Source organism: Camarhynchus parvulus, chromosome 8, assembly GCF_901933205.1.
Source record: "Camarhynchus parvulus chromosome 8, STF_HiC, whole genome shotgun sequence".
Lineage (NCBI taxonomy): Eukaryota > Metazoa > Chordata > Aves > Passeriformes > Thraupidae > Camarhynchus > Camarhynchus parvulus.
In genome coordinates this window covers 16,702,118-16,722,119 of record NC_044578.1, presented here as the reverse complement: position 1 = coordinate 16,722,119, position 20,002 = coordinate 16,702,118, and the positions used below count along the sequence as shown (strand labels likewise).

Here is a 20,002-nt window from a genome sequence, read left to right as displayed (position 1 = left end):
AACACTGCAAGTTGCAGAAATGATCCTTTATCTGTGACCAGAAGGCTCAGACTTCACTGTGCCTATGAAAGCAGTCTGTGTCTGTGTTGGGACAACTTCCCCTTTTTTGAGAGCCTCTGTAGTACTTCAGCTTTTGCTGGGGCCTGAACAACAGCTACGCTGCCAGGAACGAATGATGAAATGGCAAGAACAAACAATGCAGATAATTAAAATGCTTTCAGACATGAGTAAATGTGGGTGTATGTATGCATTAAACTTGCTTCATTTACTGAGGTGAATCACTTTGGTAAGTACTTTTTCCTTGGATGAAGACAAAGCATAAGGTGTTACCACTTTTTAATAGGAAATCACCATGCACACAATTCGTTATACAAAAGAGTCTTAGCAGCAAATCCCACTTTGTTATATACAGAACTGGTGACAAAGGGTTGTCCTGAGATGTTGTACAAATATTTGTCAGGGCTGCATGTGCTTGTTGTCAGTAAGCCTATTTCTTACAGCACTGGAGTACTGGAGTAGGATGACAACAAAACCAACACCGGATCTGTTCCTCCTAGCTACAATCACAGCAGAGGCTTTACCTCCAGAACAAGACTTTACAGACCTCATAGTGAACATGTGCCTGTCAATCTTAACAGAAGACAAATGGGGAAGCTAATTACTTAGACCATGAAAAGATTTTTTTATTCCATGAAAATATTCTCAACAGAGAACACTATTTTTAAACAAAGCATTTAACATTTAGGAAATGAACATGTGCACAGAAAAGGATTAAAAAATTACTGGAAAATGTCTGATTCTTTAAGACAACTCACGTTCAGAATTTTAGAGTAAGTGATTTATAAGCTGTGCAAGTACAAATGCTTTTTCCTATGTTTAATAACCCTCATACAAGTTGCACTATCCCTCTTGAAAGCAACCTGCCTCCAAAGGAAGCAAATCCTGGTTTCAGAAAAACAAACAGTAGTGTGAAAAGAACATTTAATCTTTTACCAGGAAGTGTTATTACTGACCTCCGAGGCTGTTAGCCAAGCAGACCACAGGCCCTTAACCAGAAAATACACAGATCACATTTCTTCCTCTTCACAGAACTACAGAATCACAGAATATGCTGGGTTGGAAGGGACCCCACAAGGATCACTGAGTTTTCTCCAAAATAAAAAAGTACTAAATTTTAAAAAAGAAAAAAAAAAGAAAAAAAGAAAAAAAAAGGAAAAAACCCCAATCCCAACAACCCCCCCCCCAAGAAGCCCAAACCCAAAAACTACCTAAGTAGTTTTGTCAGTATTGAGTAATGTCACATTATATAAATAACCCTGTATACAAGATCCAAAAATCTAAACTTTAGAGTTTAATAGGCCCCATAATACACTAGGTCAAGCTGTGTAATAGTGGTATACATAACAAAATGAATAAACCTCTACACAAGTCACTCAAATTCAGTTTTACTGGTAGTACAGTTCCTAATAACACTGAAATGAAAAAGAATCCAGCACTGCTGCTTCCACATATTGCTTCAGACTCCAGAAAAACAGGATGTTTTAATCATTATTCCATAATACACTGCCAAACAGCAGGTGGCTGGGTTGACAAGCTTGTGTTGATGTAAGTGTCCCTCCCCCCAACATCTCTAGTCTAATTCTTATCACCCTAATCAATCATATATGATGTATTTTTTAATAGAACCACAAATGGGAGGCAAGACAACATAAGCAATAGGGGCACTGCAGACAACTATATTTACACGTATAAACATATCCAAATTTCAATTGTTTACAAGTAAAAGTGCACAAAGATCATTACGAAGTATCACTCAAATGTCACCTGGTCCATACAATGAAGCATCACCTGGAAATGGACTAGCACTGCAGTAATTGAAATTGGAACATCATAGTGAAAAACTAAAAGACAGTTTCCATAAAAATCTTTTAAAAAAATATTAAAGTCAAATGAAGAGATACACGTTTCAATGTATAAAATTCATGGATGCACCATGTATCCAGTAAAGTAGAGCTCTAGAAAACACCTACCGTGGCTACCTCAGCAGCTGCAGCACTGTGAAAGAGCTGAGACACAAAGCCCTTTGTGGGATACTGTAAGTGGTAGTGTTGGCAAACAACAGATTTAGGCACTCTAGTTTAAGGCAGCAGTTGAATGGCAAGTGGTTGACTTCTGAAAACAGTCATTAACTTGCAGTGGTGAATCCTCTGGTTGTGCTCCAGGCTGTCAGTGCTCACAACAGGTTACTGAAGGGCTGAAGGTGGACCACAGTTCTAGGAGTTTCTCTTGATTGCATTGTAGGCTAGAGCTGAGATGCATTATTCCCCCAAATTAACAAAATACCTTACAGTCGCTTATCAGTTATGCCAAACATCTGGAATGTAATGATGGTTGCAGTGGTATTGTTATAGCAGCATACATGGATACTGGGATGAAACTCTAGTGCTGAAGATATTTAAAGAAAATGATTTGTTACAAAACAAGATGAGCAATGATGGCAAAGTGTTACTCAGAACATGCCTGACTGTCCTAGGCATGCAGGAGGAGGTTAACGGCGAGCATGGAGGTGGCACAGGCAGACTGATAACTGACACAGGGCTCTAAATGACTGCCAATAAAAGTGAGTTGGAAATGAGCATCATTGAGAAAATTAAAATGTTGCACAAGCTAAAATATAGTTTGTGCACCTGGGACAACCTAGGACAATGAAAATAAAGCAATTTTAGGAGCAGTAGCCTTTTTGCTCTGGTTATGGAACTCTATTTTCCTGCACAAATTGAAGATTTTGTAGTACATCCTTACCTATATATGGAGATGCTAAGATGTTAGTGACTACTAAATGTATGTCTGCATGCATTCATGCAACTAGCTTGTCTCTTGGGCCTCCCAGTCTAGTACCCCTCCCCTCCCCACCCCCACCCCCCCAGCAGCTGCATGTAACCTCCTTCAAGATCTCGCCCATTTTCTCAGATACCCGCTTCAGGAACCTGCAGTCCAAGAGGAAAAAGAAAAGAACAAAGTTACTGAAGGCCTTTAGAAGACAGAGAAGCGTGCTCAGTTCTAACAGGCCATTCTCAGTGGCTAAACATTAGCCTTCTACTTAATGCCACAAATTCTCATTAGAAATACAAAATCAGCTTTTTTTTTCCCAGTAATCAAGTTGTGCAATGCAGCTTCCAATCCTCAGTGATTTAACAATGAGGATAACTACTGTACATTTAAGACACGTCTTCACACTAAACACAATACAATTCAAAGACTTAGTTTACAGGCACAGATTAAGACTATAAAATCATTCCCTCATCAGGAGCAGAGAGTTTCCAGTAAGACATCAAGCACTACATGTGATCTTTTTTTGTTTGTTCAAGGTATCTAGAGTTAAAACAATGACATCATGTCCAATACAGAACATTCTACATTACAAGTACTGAAAAGGAAGGAGATAGGTCAGTGGACTTTCTGTCCTTCTTAATCATAATGTTTTTTCCTGAGTATTTTTGTTGAACTTTCAGAATCAGAAAACATTTTCCTGTTTAAGAAGTGAAAGCTGCCAAGTATTTGCTAAGGAAGGAAATTAATAATTTTCAGTAACTGAGTTCAGTTAGTTATTAGAGGAAAAAGATCTCTTTTTTAAGAATAGAGTTTAAGTCATAAAAGTGGGAACAGTAAATCTTAGAGATCTTTAAAACTTAAGTATTTTTTCAGTTCTCTATAAAAACTAAGAATTCCACAGAACAAGCAGGAATCTTGGTCTTTTGCATTTCAATAGCTGAATTGGATTTAGTGCTTTGTAAAGCCGGAAAGCAGAAGACATTGGTCAAAATTACAGATGTAAGATGCATAATTTAATGTGGTCATCTCTGAAAGAACTACAGCTAACTCCCCATGGAAATAACAGATCATTGCTGACTTCTGATTCTGTAATTCTTTCCATGAGTCTGTATAACTTACAATTTTTCCACTATTTTCCCTGGGGAATGTACAACTGAGAGCTGTCAGTTTTACTGTTAGATATAGGTTACTGCACCTTTGCTGTTTTTCTCTAGCGTTACATCTATATATGATGTTGGCACATAGCCTTCCTCTCCATTATGTCTTCGAGCTCTTGTCCACCCATCTCCTTTGTCCTCCTCAATAATGTACAAAATTTCCCCTTCTTTCATTGCTAGGGTGCCTTCATTATGACCTGGAAGAACAAGAGGCAAGGAATTCTTACTGTTCAGACAGAATTTCACGTCATCTTTTTCCCAAGGCATAGTTTCCAAATTATATATAAACAGGAAGCATGAAAAATCTGTGCAAGAGAACATATGGCCAAACAGACTTAGAAAAAAACCCAGTCCCAATTTGTAAAGCTGAGTATTTTCCAATAGCTGTGCTAATATTTATCTTAAAACAGCACAAGTACTGCTCATGAATTATAGTCATTTATAAAGTATCTTCACTGATCTTTTCAGCAATTAGTTACTCACACATGTAATTTCCTTTAAATCATTTTACCTGTCTTCTTTATAACAAATCATCCATGCCTTACAGTCAAAGAATCTCAGTGCACGTGGTTAACCTTACCATCAAATGGATATATTGCCTTGCAATGTCCTATAGCTGGTAATGGATCATCATCTTCAAACTCATCATCAAACTCATTGGGATGAGCGTGCTGCTGTGGTGGGCCACGAACCTCCTGGTTGGCATCATCCGTGTAACTCCCTTCAGGGCTACAATGCAATGATGGGAGCATGAGGACTCTGAGCAGTTCTTACCTCCATCCAAAACTCACAACATCCATGCATCACAGAAAGGGCAGGTCATGGATATTGTACTGCAATTCCTGTTAGCAGCTGTTATATTACTGTCAGAGGTGATTTACTGAAAAAACTCTAGCAAAAGCTTAGACTGAATTCTGCTTGAGAAACAAACATAAATTTGACAAACCTGTCTCCACAGAACGTGGAAAACTAGTGAGCCTTATGCAATGGAATAACACAGGTTGAAAAGACACTGCTATTTTATGAGCAGGTGTTTCAATTAGATAATTTTATATGTTATCAGAATGGCAGGAAGAGACCTTTACAAGTCAGAACCAGTTAAGATTTTCCTTTAGAAGGAAAGGAAATTTATCCACTCGGGGAGGATAAGTAACCCATCACTCCTGTAATCTGCAGAGAGCTGCACAGACTCTAGCACAGGATCTAAAGCAGTGTAGACAGAATAGTGACCTCTCTCGGCCCTGGGTGACAAGGTGGTTGATGTCGCTGCTGTGCCGCCTGTCGCTTCTGGCTGCTACTTTACCTTCGACTTCAGAGAGCCAGGCCTTGGGGAAAAAAGGCAAATATTGGTGTCAAAGAAAAATTGATTCTAAACCAGCACATTGAACAAATGCATTGAATTGCAGACAGTTCACAGCCATACAGAGATTGTGGTCAGATGTCAAGTCTCATAATTACCTCACGCAAAGCATGAACCTATCATTTGTGCTTAGCCTATGCTCCACACTAACCTAAGGAAAAAATCTTTAATGACATGTGAATTTCAGAATAAGTGAATAATAATATATTCTTCTGAACAGTTTACATCTTTAATCATGTACATCTTTAACTGGCTAGATGAACATACTTGAAAATACAGCACCCCACAAAAAATTGTATCAGGACATCTACTCTTCAATCAAGTAGTTTTTCTGGGTGCTGTATTTAAAATCTGTAAGGCAAAGTACAATTGTACCAATCATTTACATTTTCCAAGAAACTGTTTTAGAATCTAACCTCATTCTTGTGTATTTCCATCCGAAGACGGTCCATATTGCTCATAGTCTCAGTTAATTTTGGTTGCAAACTGCTTGGATCACCCATCTGTGGATTTTTTTCATAAACATCCTTCATCTTAATGAGGGCATCTCTAAAAACATACAAACCATTACAATAATTAATATACCAGTATTGATTCATTAAAGCTAAAATAATGTGTATGAGATCCTGAACTGTGATTAGATATCAAGCACAGCAATGAGGAACTGCTGGTCTTCATACCATGCCTAAATCCTTTTCCCATTCTGTAATCTCAGCCTTCTGCTTTCCTTTCTTGTGCTGTGCCCAGGCACACAAGGACTCCAACTGTTGACTCTTACCTGTCCAGTCTCAGTACTGTTTCCATACTGTTTGTTATATACAATTTCCTAAATATTGGTCATGTTCTGTTCTTAAAGCACAAAGTTGCAGCTATCTTGCTCAACAGACAAACACATCTTTTAACACACCATTTTAGAGCCAATGCTCCCTATGCAGTATTAGAATCAAAATGAGTATAACAGTAAGGCAGAAGGAAGCAATATTAACAGAACCTACATACAACAAACTATGAACTTAAAAACGTTTATTAATAGCCTGTCTCCTAGCTTTTAAGTGCTGTTGGCTTAGATAGAGGACATCAAAAAAAAGCAGAGAGAGAGAATCATGACAGAACCCCCCAAAAAATGCACTCACTTTTGGTCTGTTTCCTTCTGTAGCTCTCTGTTAAGTTCATCAATTCTCTGCTGCAGTTTCTTGCGTCTTTGTTCTGGAGGGAGATGGCTGAAATCTTCTAGTGCAGGGCCCTGCAAGCAGAAACCCCATGAAACAAGCTACCACATGCACAGGTCTGGGCAGCTGAACTGACATACCCACACATGGACAGTGCTCACTGGAAGCAGATGGACCTTCTTAAAAACTCTACTTGACAGACAGCTCTACAAAAGACTGCACAGAATAAATGCATGTTCTTGCTGCCAGAGTGGAGTCACTCAGTCAAGGTGCTTTCTGCCTTCTGTAGCAGTTGGCTCACAGAGGTAACTCAAAATTTCTAGACTTTATTTTTCTGAAGTCATATACCTCCTCTTACATCCACTGCACTTAAAGAAGATTAAGAAAGGACAGAATAATTCGAGTCAGAACAAAAATCTAAGATGTGTATATAATAATTATATACATATATATAAATTGTTTCTTTCTCTGGAAAGTGTTCTGTGGTCATTTGGATGGTATGAAAAGAAAAATACTGTATTTTGGATCTTCACTCCAAAGCACGATTATAGTTCTCTCCCAGAACTTTAGCAATCCTGGAAAACATACTAAAATTTACAAAGTTCTGATGAATTTTACCTCAAGTAAAACTGGTTCACAAAGCACAGAAAAAACCTTTGTAATATCAAAATTATTACTTAAATTTGTTTACTTGACTCAAAACTTACTCAAATATTCCTAGTCACCTTTCTTACAGGAGAAGAAAACAAAAAAACCGACAACCAAAAAACTTCAGGGAGTGAAAACACCCTCTTACTTCCCAGACTTTAAAAAAAAATTGTAAACCAGCCAATTTAAGACCACCTATTGTTATGAACCCAAACCTGCAAACTGGATTGCAAACTTGTGCCAGATTATAATAAGCAGGATAGAAGGGTCTGGGTATGAAATGCATGGGAAGGGATTTTTATGTATCTTGCAAGTTTGTTGTGAAAACTCTTCCCCTCAGGGTGACAGACATGGACAGTGTTAAGAAGGAAATATGGTACATGTCTTACTCACCACAGAGTTGGTTTGCTGGGTTTTTTTTTTGGTTTGTTTGGGTTTTGTGATCCCATTTGCCTAAGGAAGTTTGTTTTAACCCAAGAAACCCACTTGCCATTCCAGTAACCCTCCATGGAGGCAAAGCAAACTGGCCAGCATTTCTTTTGTCAAGAAGAAAGTTTACAGAAACTTGACTGTTCAGATTTTGACACAAACCTTAGCCTCAGATGCCAAGTTTCCAATACCCCCCTTTAAGAACTTCTCACCCCCTCAACTTTTCTGCACTTGTAAAATCAATCTCATTACTTTTTAAGAAGGGAATATAAGGCATCATAAAAGAAAGAAAATCAAGATATGATGTTTTCAAAATAAAACAAGGGTTTTCTTTCTGGAGGAAGAAGAATACACCCTGTGTATAGTCTCAAAGTCCAGAGATGAAAAATGACATAAACTCCCTATTCCCTTCAGAAAGTCTCCCAAGAAAACACTGCTAAGTGGAATATACTACAAAGAAACAAAAATACTATCATGTCCTCTCTATCATTCTTGCTTACAGGTTGGTTTAAACCAGAGTATCCTAAAGATGAATCAGAAGAACACAGGGGTTTTTTGTGACTTTTTACTGATTTACCCTGCAATACAATATTGATTAAGGCATGATTTTATTTAATGTAAGTTTCCTCTATTTCTAAGCATAAAGGTCCTCCCCTGCAAATTTTTCTTCCAAATTCAAAGGAGTGTAGTATTCAGTATTTCTTCTTTACACAAATTTTATAATCTTTTCATATACATATTTTATGCTGCTCAAACAATTTTCCTAACAAAGAAAAGTCACCAAGTATTTCCACCATGACCAACTTGTGAATACTGGTCAACTCTGAAGTCCCAAAATTGCAGATTTAGTTGCAGCCAGATCACAAGTCTAATGGCCTTACATTAAGCATGGATGATTAAGAAGACTGTGCATATGAGTGGAAAATCTGAAGATGTATTTCAGCATCTGACTTAAAGCAGTTATGATATGGAAACACTTTCAGAAGATTATTTTCATGCTATCTCAGCAGAAGTACAGCAGACAGATCAGCACACGGGCTTACCATCTTCACCGACCACTGCACAGTTCATTTGAAAACAGAAAGAAACGGGAAATTATTCACATGCAATGACCAGTTACCAAAGTGACTAATGCCTAAAAATGTATTTTTAAAAATCACTTAAGGATTGAAGTTTTCATTTATAAAAAATATATTTTACTGTAAGCACAATAAAATAATTGCTTTAAGAATTACTGATTAAAAAATACTAGGTGATAATGGGTACTTTTAAATTACAAAATTTTAACACACAACTTCATTGAACTACTTTTGAATTTTAGTGTTCTGAATAAAGGGCTGAGCCTTCTGTTGTAGGAAAAGAAATACACACACAGCCAACATTACACAAAATAGCAGAATTTGATGATGATGGACTGATCAGCCATATACAAAAAAAATTTTAATGATAGCTCAAAATCCAGTGCATTCACTCTTATAAATGTAGTTTTTGCAATATATTTAGTTTATTATCACAGGAGATCTAGACTAAACAAAGACATTTTTAAAGTCAAGAAGTAATTAATTTTACTTTCTGAAAACAGCATTTGGGTCATCGTTGTTATCTAAAATTGTTTTAGTCCAGATAAAAATAAAGACATTTAAAGAGTAAAGACTTTATCCTTAGAAGAAGCAAATAAAACGGGTGCCAGGAGCTGAACCTTGGCTTTAACATTCACAGCATTTTGAAGCTCTACCATGCTTTTAATGATTTGAACAACCCCTTCCAGAGAAACACCAAGCAATTTAGAAGACAGATATGTCAACTTCACTTTTGACCCTGAGCAATTTTTAAGGCTGCTGCTTGGGACACATACGCATTAGAATTTCTAGCAATGAGGGACATAAAGCACCTTCACAAACAGTATTTTGGCAGGAAGCTTGAAGTCCAGAGATGCAAAATGACATCAACAAACTTTCTGTTCCCTTCAGAAAGAGTCTTCCAATAAAACTCTGTTAAGGTTTAAAGATCACTGCTGATACTGCAGATATTTTATGTACCAAGTGGCATCAAGCACAGACCTCTCTAAGCACTAACACTGTCTGGAATTGTTAAGATTTCAAATGAGAAGCAGCAGGAGGTACCAGCAGCACTAACACTGGCTTACACCTTCTTTCAATAACCTACTACGCAGCTACTGTTTGCTGCTCCTGCTCTGGAAAATGACAGGAAAATGAACTGCGTGAAACACAGAGTGGAGGGACACTGGGTCTGTGACCTCCAGCACCTTGACTGAGATCCTGTACAGGGCCTGTTAAAACAAAATGACCAGGATGCTTCACTGGCTGATGGATGCCAACTCACAGATAAAGCTCAGCAGAAGCAAACTGAGCACCATCTTACATGGGCAGATGGTCATAGGACAAAGGGGAACATTTTTTAACTGAAAGAAGATAGATTTAGATTAGATGTTAGGAAGAAATTCTATATTCAGAGGGTGGGGAAACACTGGCACAGGTTGCTCAGAGCAGCTGTGGATGCCCCATCCCTGGTAGGTTCACGGCCAGGTTGGATGGGGCTCTGAGCAGCCTGGTCTAGTGGAAGGGGTCCCTGCCCACGGCAGGGGTTGATCTTTGAGGTTCCTTCCAAACCAAACCTTTCTATGATTCTATATGGTTTAGTATTTCTGCATTCTTTCTGGTTCTATATGGTTTCTATTTCTGCATTTCCAAGTACCACTTGGAAATAATTTTCCAGGGACAAAACACATGGGAAACAGCATCACATACTATTAAGCATTTAATCATTGTATATTATAAAGATAAGACTGATCAATGAGATTCAAGAAAAATCTATTACTAGTCCAATATACATTTAAGTTCAAAAGACTTTAAAATATGCAATAATGTGGTCTTTGTTAAAATGCTTGCAAGGAAATTCAGAATATATGTAAATTAAATGCTCATTTTTGAAGATTTTACAGAGATGAAGCCTTTAATATATGGTACACTGGAGTGAGTCTAGATCTGCAGGACCCTAGTAATGTTTCCTAATGTTAAAGAATTATTAAATTTAAATTATTTAAAGAGTGTATTAATTAAATTTTACAACATGAAGAATGTATTTAAAAATCAGTAAAGATATGGTTTCATGTTCCATTAGCACTCTGTAGTAGTTAGATGATCTTTCCCTTCAAAAGAGATTCCAGAACTACTGGTAGCATTGACTCCTGAGGCAGGAGTCAATACTTGTAGTGATCCACAAAATTGAAGTGTAATCAAGGCCTGTGCCATTCCACCAACTCCCTAATCCAGGCAGCTCCTCCCTGAGCACTGAAGAAGAGGCATTACCTCCCCAACCAGACCCAGTTAGGAACTAATGACTCGGAAGGGAAAGGAGACTCTGCCTGCCACACAGACTTAGAGGAACACAAGGATTTTCTACAAAATGGCAGTGATAGAAAGGCCCTCTCTGGGCGCCTGAAATTAGATGCCACAACATAACTTAAAGATAAATAAAGTAAGTTTTAACTGTAACTCACTCTGCTTCACATTGACAACAAGGGAGCCTCTAAATTGTAACTTTACTGCAATAGAGCATTGTTGTACCTTGATCTCCACATTATGACAACAACAGTCAATCATTCTTTTTGCACATGAGATAGCAAGTCCATATTGTCTTGAAATACCAAAAAATTATTAATTATATACAACCAAATTGATCCAATTACCTTTTTATTTGAATGGATAAACACCACTAAACAACATAAACTGGGCAGCCTGTGCTTTTCTGACATAACAGGAAAGTGCCAGTACACTTATCACTAGCACCATAAATGTTGCTAGGAAACCACTTCATATTTCCCTTCTACTGGCTTCCAGACAAGTTCTATTTGCAGAATAAGCCACTGTATTAGTAAATTAATTGATAAGTCTCTGTGGCATTTGGTAGTAATTTTTTCAATAATCCTACCCAAAAGAAACTAGGACAAACAAGAGCAACTAATTAATCAGAAAACACATTAATGCTGTAATGTTTTTTAAAAAAAACAGTATTTTAAAATCTGCCATCACTATAAGCTATAGCATTTGATGTATAAAAGGAATTAAGTTCTCCCTTCTTACTCCAGTGTCTCGTAATCAACTTCTACTATTTTCAAAGTCAGCAAATAAGACATTGGATGTCTCAGATGATTTTTGTGGTAACTGTACATCCAATGATTAATTACTGAAAAATATGTTACATGATGGTAGGAAAACATTTGTGAATGTGAACAACAATGAAAAAAGGTATCAAACACATGCTGAGCACCCTCTTTATAACACCTTTTTTAGGCATGAGCATTTCAAATGTGATAAAGAATATTTCTATTTTAATTTCTTTTTAATCTGTTGGTAACTTCTGAATAGTATGAAACAAAGTATGCTAAAAGTGACCTTATGGCTGATGTGTTACTTTTAACTAAGTAAGCCTTATAATGAGGGTGAAGAGCATTAGAAAAGCCACATCACAAACACACTGCTCATAGCCCATCATGCATTTCAACTTGTTATCAAACTTACCCCTCTTTTGAGGCTTCTGAAAGAAGGAATTCTGGGCTTCCCTGTTTTTATGTCACTCATGCAATAATGCACTGGTTCAATGGAGAATATGGGATACTGGGACCCATTAGGAGTACTGGATGTGTATAAACTAGTAGGGGTTAGGGGTGGGGATTGTGGCTAATGTGGAAATAAAGAAAGCAATAAATAAGCCAAATGTTCAAAGTGATTTTAAAATGAAAATTCTGTCTTACAAAAATAAAATTTCCATCCAACACAGAAACAGGTTGTAACATTCCAGACACATTTATACTATAACTGTATTGAGTTTAAAAGGTTTCTGTCATGAATTAATCTTCAAAGTTATGGGTTGCTGCAGAGAAGGAAGGAAGCTTTAGCCTCAACACTGGCACAAGATCCTACCAAGATCCCAAAACTCCCTGTCTCTTTTCTTAAAACAGCTCTGCTATTGCCAGTTTAGTTACAATCATCCTGGAAGCTCAAGCATTCCTGCTCACTACTTCCTCCTGCATACTGAGGTACCCTACCAGGTTAGCCAAACCAGAAATATTTGGTACATCTATAGAGAATGACTAAAACAAAAAGTATTCTCAAACTCTGCAGTCAAGCTGGACTGACACAATGGCTGCATGGCATTCTTAATACCATCCCAAGAACCTCCTCCCCTTTTTTTAAATCGCTTCTCTCATTTTTTGTCTCTTATAGCTCTGCTATTCTTGCCCAGTTCAATTTTCCTCTATTTTCACTGCTGCACAACTCATTCCCTTTACAAAAGGCTTTTATGTCTTTGACAACATATTAAAAATGGGTAAAGGAATACCTGGAAGTCAAGACCAGACACAGTTTCAGCTAAATGAAGATCCAAAGACCTCCACGAATACCCTAGCTGTAGTAAACTAACTGATTTTATAATACATAATTTTAAAATATATTTTAAAACCTGTGAATAGTATCTGGAATTAAATATGTATCTTTCAGTAAATATTTTGCTTCCAGCTGCTGTTTTGTAGAGCACTCCTTCATCCTCCCAAAAACCAGGTGAAAATCAGGGACAAAATCTTTCATTTCATCCAAGTCCTTAGGGAAGAGATGCATGTGTGTAGTATGTACACACACATGTCACACCTGTGACTCCATAGAGAAAACAGTAAGGCTGACTCCCTGAATGCTGCACACAGTGAGTGAGCTGGGGAGAAGAAAGAGTAGGGCAAGTCTTGTCAGCTTATTTCAGCTGTCATCAGACTAAGGGACTTCTTATAAACTACAGAAAATGCCAGGGTCCAGGCTGAAACCAGCATACATCTACATAATTCTCCAAACTCTCAGAAAGATGTCCTGTGGTCAAACTGGCAATTGTCATCTAATTTCAGAACAGGCTGAATCTCATCCACCTCTGCAGACAAATGCAATATATATGTCCATGTATTAATGCATGTGAACTGCTATGAATCATTAATTACATTGCATGAAAAGGAAACAATCAGTTTTAACACACAGCTGGAGTTACATAACATACTGAGGATGGAATAAAAATCAGCTGTATTCTTCCTTTCTGTAAATACCTACTCTCTCAGAATACTATCAACTGGAAAATAAATTCTACGATTAAGAAGCCCTAAGAAGAGTTTCCTGTAATAAATGACAGAAACTGGCTTGGAGCATTAAAATAACCTCACAAAAATTAGTGGGAATCATTAAAACAGCTCACTGATATGCTCCAATATTAAATAAAGATAAATAAATATGTACATGCTCCCTTCATTTATATAGTTAATGCATGTACTGACAACCTTCTGTTGATCCATGAAGGCATCTTGCACAGAAAGTGTTAATTTTAACTCATAAGAAAGCAAAGTAGTAATTTCAATGCTTTCATTTTTTTCTTGAGCATTGGAATATTTTTACCTAGTTCCTAGCAATATTTCTTCTAGTACATTTACCTTTATGGAGCTTCCACAGTATGTTTCACCAGCGACAGATTATAAATTTTAATGTTTTCAGAAAAACCTCAGGAGTTTTCAAAACTTGCAACAGGTGTAATAAAAATCTATACCTCTACATATAAATGTGATATTTAGAGGGGCATTGCTTTTTGTGCCATAACAGACAGATCTGAAGTCTGCCCCATTCCAAAGGATACTCTCCCCTCTCCTTATTTTTACACTCACAATTAATACCTTTGCTATGCAACTACAGAAAGTCTTTACAGAATCTTAGAAACATTACAGTAATGGGAGGCTATTTTTATCAAATAACTATTAAAAATGCTCCCAGACATAAATTACTAGAAGAAAAACTGAAAAACTTCCCCAGTGACAACTTGATTTTTACCATGGTAAGTACCCAAACCTACTCAACCCTTCTGATCTCCTTACACATACTTTAAAGACATGGGCAGGCAAGGGGAAGATTTTTAAAACTACATTAATTGCTGCTTCCATGCACTCTCAACGTTCAAATTTTAATTTTACAAATAGTAATTTCTTAATTGTTACCTTTGGTTTCTTTCCAAATAGCCACAGCTTTCCTTTAGCCTTGCCAACTGTAGTTTTTGTATCAATTCTCATTCCCTCTTGCTTTGGCGTACTGATGGTTCCATCAGAGATAGTTCTGTAAATATTCTGACTGTAGTCTTCAAATGGAAAATCTCCAGGAGGCTCAAAACCAGATTTGAAGCAGTCTATCACTAGTTGAGAGTCCTAAACACAGGACATTAAGGAGTTTAAAAAGACAACCCATCAAGAACCAGAGAGAAAAAATGGAGACAGATTTTCCATTTAATTGCAGAGATGCACAGAAAGGAAGAGTGAGCTCAAAACACACACTTTTGGATAGAGCAAGTGAAGATAACATTCTTTTATCTCAGCATGGTTCATGAGTGTATAGCAAAGCATACTCTGCTATTCAGAATATTCCAGTAAACACTTCCTAAGGGTTACCACAAATTTAAAACAGGGCCAAACTACTTTCTACCTTTTAATCTTACAACATTGGCACAGAAACGAAGACAGAACTAAGAAACAAGATGTAATAAGATAAAATAGGACAGAACCTGCTGCAGACAAGCAGGACACAGAATGGATACCTTGTTAACTGAACACCCTTTATATGGTTTAATGTCTTGTGCAGGGGAAAATACTGACCATGGTATTGCAGCATATTTCAGAATAACCAAAATGTGTCCAAAATCACACCCAATGAGAATGTATCAGAGATATTCAGATTACACTAAATCAAAAGAAAAGGAGAGCAGACAACAAAAGCAGAAGTTGTCCCTTCTGCTGCAATGGAAGTCACAACACTTTTGAAGCAAATACTTGACAAAAGAAAGATAACGGTACACAGTAAGTCAGTCCCTTCCCCCTTCACAGCTTCTGCAGCAGTTCAATTGCTCACACATTTAAAAAGTTACTCAGTTCTACTTACTCTATGTTCATCAACTGATTTTGCTGCAAGGATCATCCCCTCCAAGCATTTTGAGATAATTGGAATAACCTTGCGCTCAGAGTCAGCAAAGCCTTTGTAACATTCACTAAGTTTGATAGTCCTTCTTTCATCCATTTCTTGAAGTTGCTGCAAGTGCAAAGAAAGATAAAATAAAGCTGTCATTTGCTGATTTTTTTCCTCCTCGATCCTGACGTATGCAGTTACTGTGGTCACCACAGTGTGGGACAGAATTTCTACACTTTCCCAGTATTTTTATTTGCTTAAAAAAACCAGAACTCAGAAGTCCTTTCAGACACAGTCTTAGGATGCCCAGTACAACAGTTATGAAGACTTCATGCTCTTTGACTTCTAAAAATCATGTAATGGTTTTTATGTAATGAGACTTTCTTTTCCTTTTTCTTTTATAAAGCACATGTACAGTATTTACAGGCAACTGTTTGAAGTATTTGTTTTACGCAAAAATGAAAACCACAGTGAAGAAATTTTACTGATTTCTATATCTCCTCACTCTCTCCTTCTAGTTCCAAGCAATTCCTCTCTGGTGATAAATATATCCATGTTGCTTTTATTATTATACCTTCCAAGGAATACTTATTATTTAAAATATAGGAAAAATAAGAAAAATTAAAATTATTGGCACTTTAGACACTCTGATTTGAAATACAAACCATTTCCTTTAGCAGTGTGCAAGAAAATAAAGAGAAGAATACCATTACATAAGATTTGCAATCAAAGTTCACTGGAACAGAACAAAAAAGAATAAATTCAAGAGAAATACAACTAAGATTACAGCTCTGGACTTTTCACCTGAATGTGGAAAAGAGCCCAAACAAAACCCAAAATCAGTAAAACATATACCAATAGGTTGTCAAAATCTGGATAAGAAGTTGGATCTTTCCTTTATCTACACTGAGGCAGATGTCTCAAACAATATTCAATTTTGTCTTTCTAAAACAAAACAACCACCTAGACATGCTAAACCCTTCTCCAATGGTGACATTTCCCATAGAATGTCACCAAATACTTGTAATGAAGTAATAAAAGTGTAGTCCCAAGAGAAAGCAGGACTAGGCCTTTCTGCTCTTACTGTAGACTTAAAAAATATGAGTAATATCTTAAAATGATAATGGATCTTAACCCTGGAGAAATAAAGGCAGTAAAGCACAAGTCTGGTGCAAGCTACAAAGATGATCAACCTGTTTCTGCTGGGAGCTGACTGCAGTGCTTGGATCAGCATGTGAAGTCAGACCCACTGTGGTGCTGCTTAACAGTTAAAATATTAGAAAATTCTTTAATAAGCCAAGGTTATTTTCTCCTGTGAATCCCAGACCTTCTAGTAAGGATTTAAAAAAAAATGAACTGACCTGTGCTGCTGGAAAATATCAAGCATATTGAAGTTGAATTCCTCCAAATAAACCCAGTGTTTCACCTTGCATTTCCTCACTCCCCATCTCAGTACCAGTTCCCACTCATATTTCCCAATTGGCTGAAGGTACATGCCAACACACTTCTGAACTCTCCTCACCTGATACCCCAACTACTTTAAACTGGTTTTCCAGTTTGTTTTTGAAAGAATGTTAAAAAAAATCTTATTAGTTACATGAAGCATCTCAAGAAATCCCCACTTTAGATGCAAAGTATTGATCTTTAACTTTTTTACTTGGTTTAGAGAGACCTGTGGATTGCTGGTAACACTGATGGAGCAAGGACTATCTGGGGGCTGGGAGGGTGCTGGAACTGCTGCTTCCAATGCAGCCTTTTTAACCCATGCATGAGATCCATGAAACCACAGCCACCGTCAGCTCTGGGCTGTCCTTCACCTCAGCACAAGCAGAGCATTCACACACACTCACGAGGATCCTGAGAACCACTGACCAACCCTTATTAGAATGACTGTTTTAAATGTCTTCTGCCACCCAGACATCTCAAGTGTTTATTTTGCCAGATCCTTTCAAAAAAATTTAAACGAAGAATCTACAAAGTATAAAATCTTAGAGAAAATGCAACCAAGCATTTTAGTTAGAAATCTAAGCATTAGTATGGTAAGCAGTCTCATGTAAAAACACAAGTTGTCTCAAGATTATGGTAATTTCTTGATAAAATGATCCACTAACATCCAAAAAACCAGAGTTCTTAATTTTAAAGTCTACTTCATTAGAAAAGGATTAGACATACTTTATCGTTAATTCTTTTACCTTGTAAATCTGAGGAATGACAATGTAGTAGTGTTTGTGCTGTTCTCCATTGAAATTCTGTAGTTGTGCAGCATACTCATTTTTGTTTTCATCAGCCATGTGTGTGCGCAGGTTTAACTGCTGCTTAGCCTAGCAGGGAAGCGTTACCAGGTTAAACATGTCTTGTACTTTTCAGTGACACATAGCACTATTTTATTTTATCAACTGTGCAGGACCAGTAGTCACAAGTCATCAAAACCAACATCCTTATAACTGAAATATAAAGAATGCGAGACATGACATATACTGACACTCCCAAACCTCATTTGTTATACACAGAGAAAGCAATGACCACTGTAGCTCCCTTAGCCAGACTGCTAAATGTGTAACCTAAAACCCACAGAAGTGACTGATCCCACAAACCATGAGGTACCAAACAGCAGACAGCTGCCAGTTAAAGGAAGACACTCAGCACAGCCATCCAGAGGGGCTCCCATGAACTTTAACAAGGCCAAGTGCCAGGTCCTGCACATGAGTTGGAGTGATCCCAAGCACTAACACAGGCTGGGACAGAATGGGGTGAGAGTAGCCCTGAGGAGAAGGACCTGGGGGCCCTTCCAATGTGCACTCACAGCCCACAAAGCCAACCCTATCCTGGGCTCCACCAAAAGCAGCGTGGCCAGCAGGTCAAGGGAGCTGCCTCTGCCCCTCTGCTCAGCCCTCCTGAGACCCCTCCTGGAGTGCCCTCAGCAGGAAGGAAACAGACCTGCTGGGAAAAGTCCAAAGGAGGACAAAGATCATCAGAGGACTGGAGCATCTCTCCTATAAAGACAGGCTGAGATTTGGAGATTTTCAGCCTGGAGAAGCAAAGGCTTTGGAGACACGTCAGAGCCCCTTCCAGCACCTAAAGAGTGTCTACAAGAGAGCTGGAGAGGGATTTTTCACAAGGGCAGGTAGTGATTGGGCAAGGGGGAATGATTTTTAACTCAGAGGGCAGGTTTAGATTTAACATTAGGAAAAAAATTCTTCCCTATGAAGTTGGTGAGGCACTGGAACAGGTTGCCCAGAGCAGCTGCGGATGCCACATCCCTGGCAGTGTTCAAGGCCAGGTTGGACAGGGCTTTGAGCAACTTGGTCTAGTGGAAGCTGTCCCTGTCCATGGCAAGGGAGTCCTCAAGGTCCATTCCAACCCAAACCATTCTGATTCTGAAGCACATTCCTTTCCTGTGCTGTCTTACATGTCACTGGAACTTCGATTTTGCACATAACAAGCAAGCATGTTTTACACACAATGTTACACAGTCAATGAATATTGTTTCAGTACTGATGAGTAATATGTAAATGAAATACAACTGATAATAAAGGAAAGCCACCACACCCTTACCTTCTCAACATCAGCCTTTGTCGCATTAGTGTCATTGTCCAGTCGTTCATAGCTTTGCTGTGCCTTCTCTGCCTCTCTGCATTCTCTCTCAAATTTCTTTTTGCTCTACAAAAGGCACAAACTTACTGCTTCAACAGCCACTATTCCAACATTAATTCTGAATTCTAAATATCAAAGCTTCCATTTAAATATCTTAAATTCACTAAGTCCCTTTAAAGGAGCACATTGTTAGCAGAGCAACTAGGTCAACGGAATGATTTTGAAGGCAGTGTGAAGGACGTATCTACACTACAATCATCATCAGTATTCACGTCAAGTGGCACAGCTGCAGGTAGCACAGACAACAGTATTCAATATACTTGATGTTCTCTATATGCAGCTGTTGTCAAGACAACTGCTGTAGGAAAAATTGTTGCAGAATTTCACATCTCTAGAGAGAAACTGCAAGTGAGACACTGAGCTCTTGCCTCACAGCAAAATCAGGCAACTGAGGTGAGTGTGTCCCTTAAAGGCATCTAAATGTATTTAAAAGACTGACTTTGCACTCAGGTAAATATAAGGCACTGTATTGTTTCAGCTGAACTGTGGGGAACTATCTTGGTGAAGAGATAACATCTAAACCTACCACATATGCTTCTATTCTGATCCTCTGATGATGAATTGAATTCTTTGACATGATAGGGAAGCAAGACCCTGCTCATCTGGGACCACAACAAAAAAACAGAAATTCACTTCTCCAGTACTGCTTCACAATAATCTGAATCAAAGGTATAATACTTTTTTAAAACAGACAACCAGAATATCAGAATGCATCTTGAACAGACTTGGTTGAATTTTATATTTTTTTATCTTTAAAAGCAT

At 37.8% G+C, this 20,002-nt stretch overlaps 1 protein-coding gene across 3 annotated transcripts in view; it reads right to left on the bottom strand.

Moving 5' to 3' along the window:
* Positions 1 to 658: 658 nt before the first annotated feature.
* Positions 659 to 20,002, bottom strand: part of FNBP1L (formin binding protein 1 like) — a 52,197-nt gene continuing 32,853 nt past the window's right edge. Inside the window, exons 6-16 of one of the 3 annotated variants that reach the window (XM_030953501.1) lie at positions 19,142 to 19,246; positions 17,779 to 17,907; positions 15,563 to 15,709; positions 14,632 to 14,835; positions 12,137 to 12,295; positions 8,639 to 8,653; positions 6,483 to 6,592; positions 5,766 to 5,898; positions 5,220 to 5,314; positions 4,570 to 4,718; positions 4,008 to 4,186 (exon numbers count right to left, since the gene is read on the bottom strand). In XM_030953501.1, coding sequence (XP_030809361.1) covers positions 4,008 to 4,186; positions 4,570 to 4,718; positions 5,220 to 5,314; positions 5,766 to 5,898; positions 6,483 to 6,592; positions 8,639 to 8,653; positions 12,137 to 12,295; positions 14,632 to 14,835; positions 15,563 to 15,709; positions 17,779 to 17,907; positions 19,142 to 19,246 — 1,425 coding nt within the window. Of the gene's footprint in view, positions 2,988 to 4,007; positions 4,187 to 4,569; positions 4,719 to 5,219; positions 5,315 to 5,765; positions 5,899 to 6,482; positions 6,593 to 8,638; positions 8,654 to 12,136; positions 12,296 to 14,631; positions 14,836 to 15,562; positions 15,710 to 17,778; positions 17,908 to 19,141; positions 19,247 to 20,002 lie in introns of those variants that run through there. The other 2 variants (XM_030953500.1, XM_030953499.1) reach the window with 2 other exon arrangements.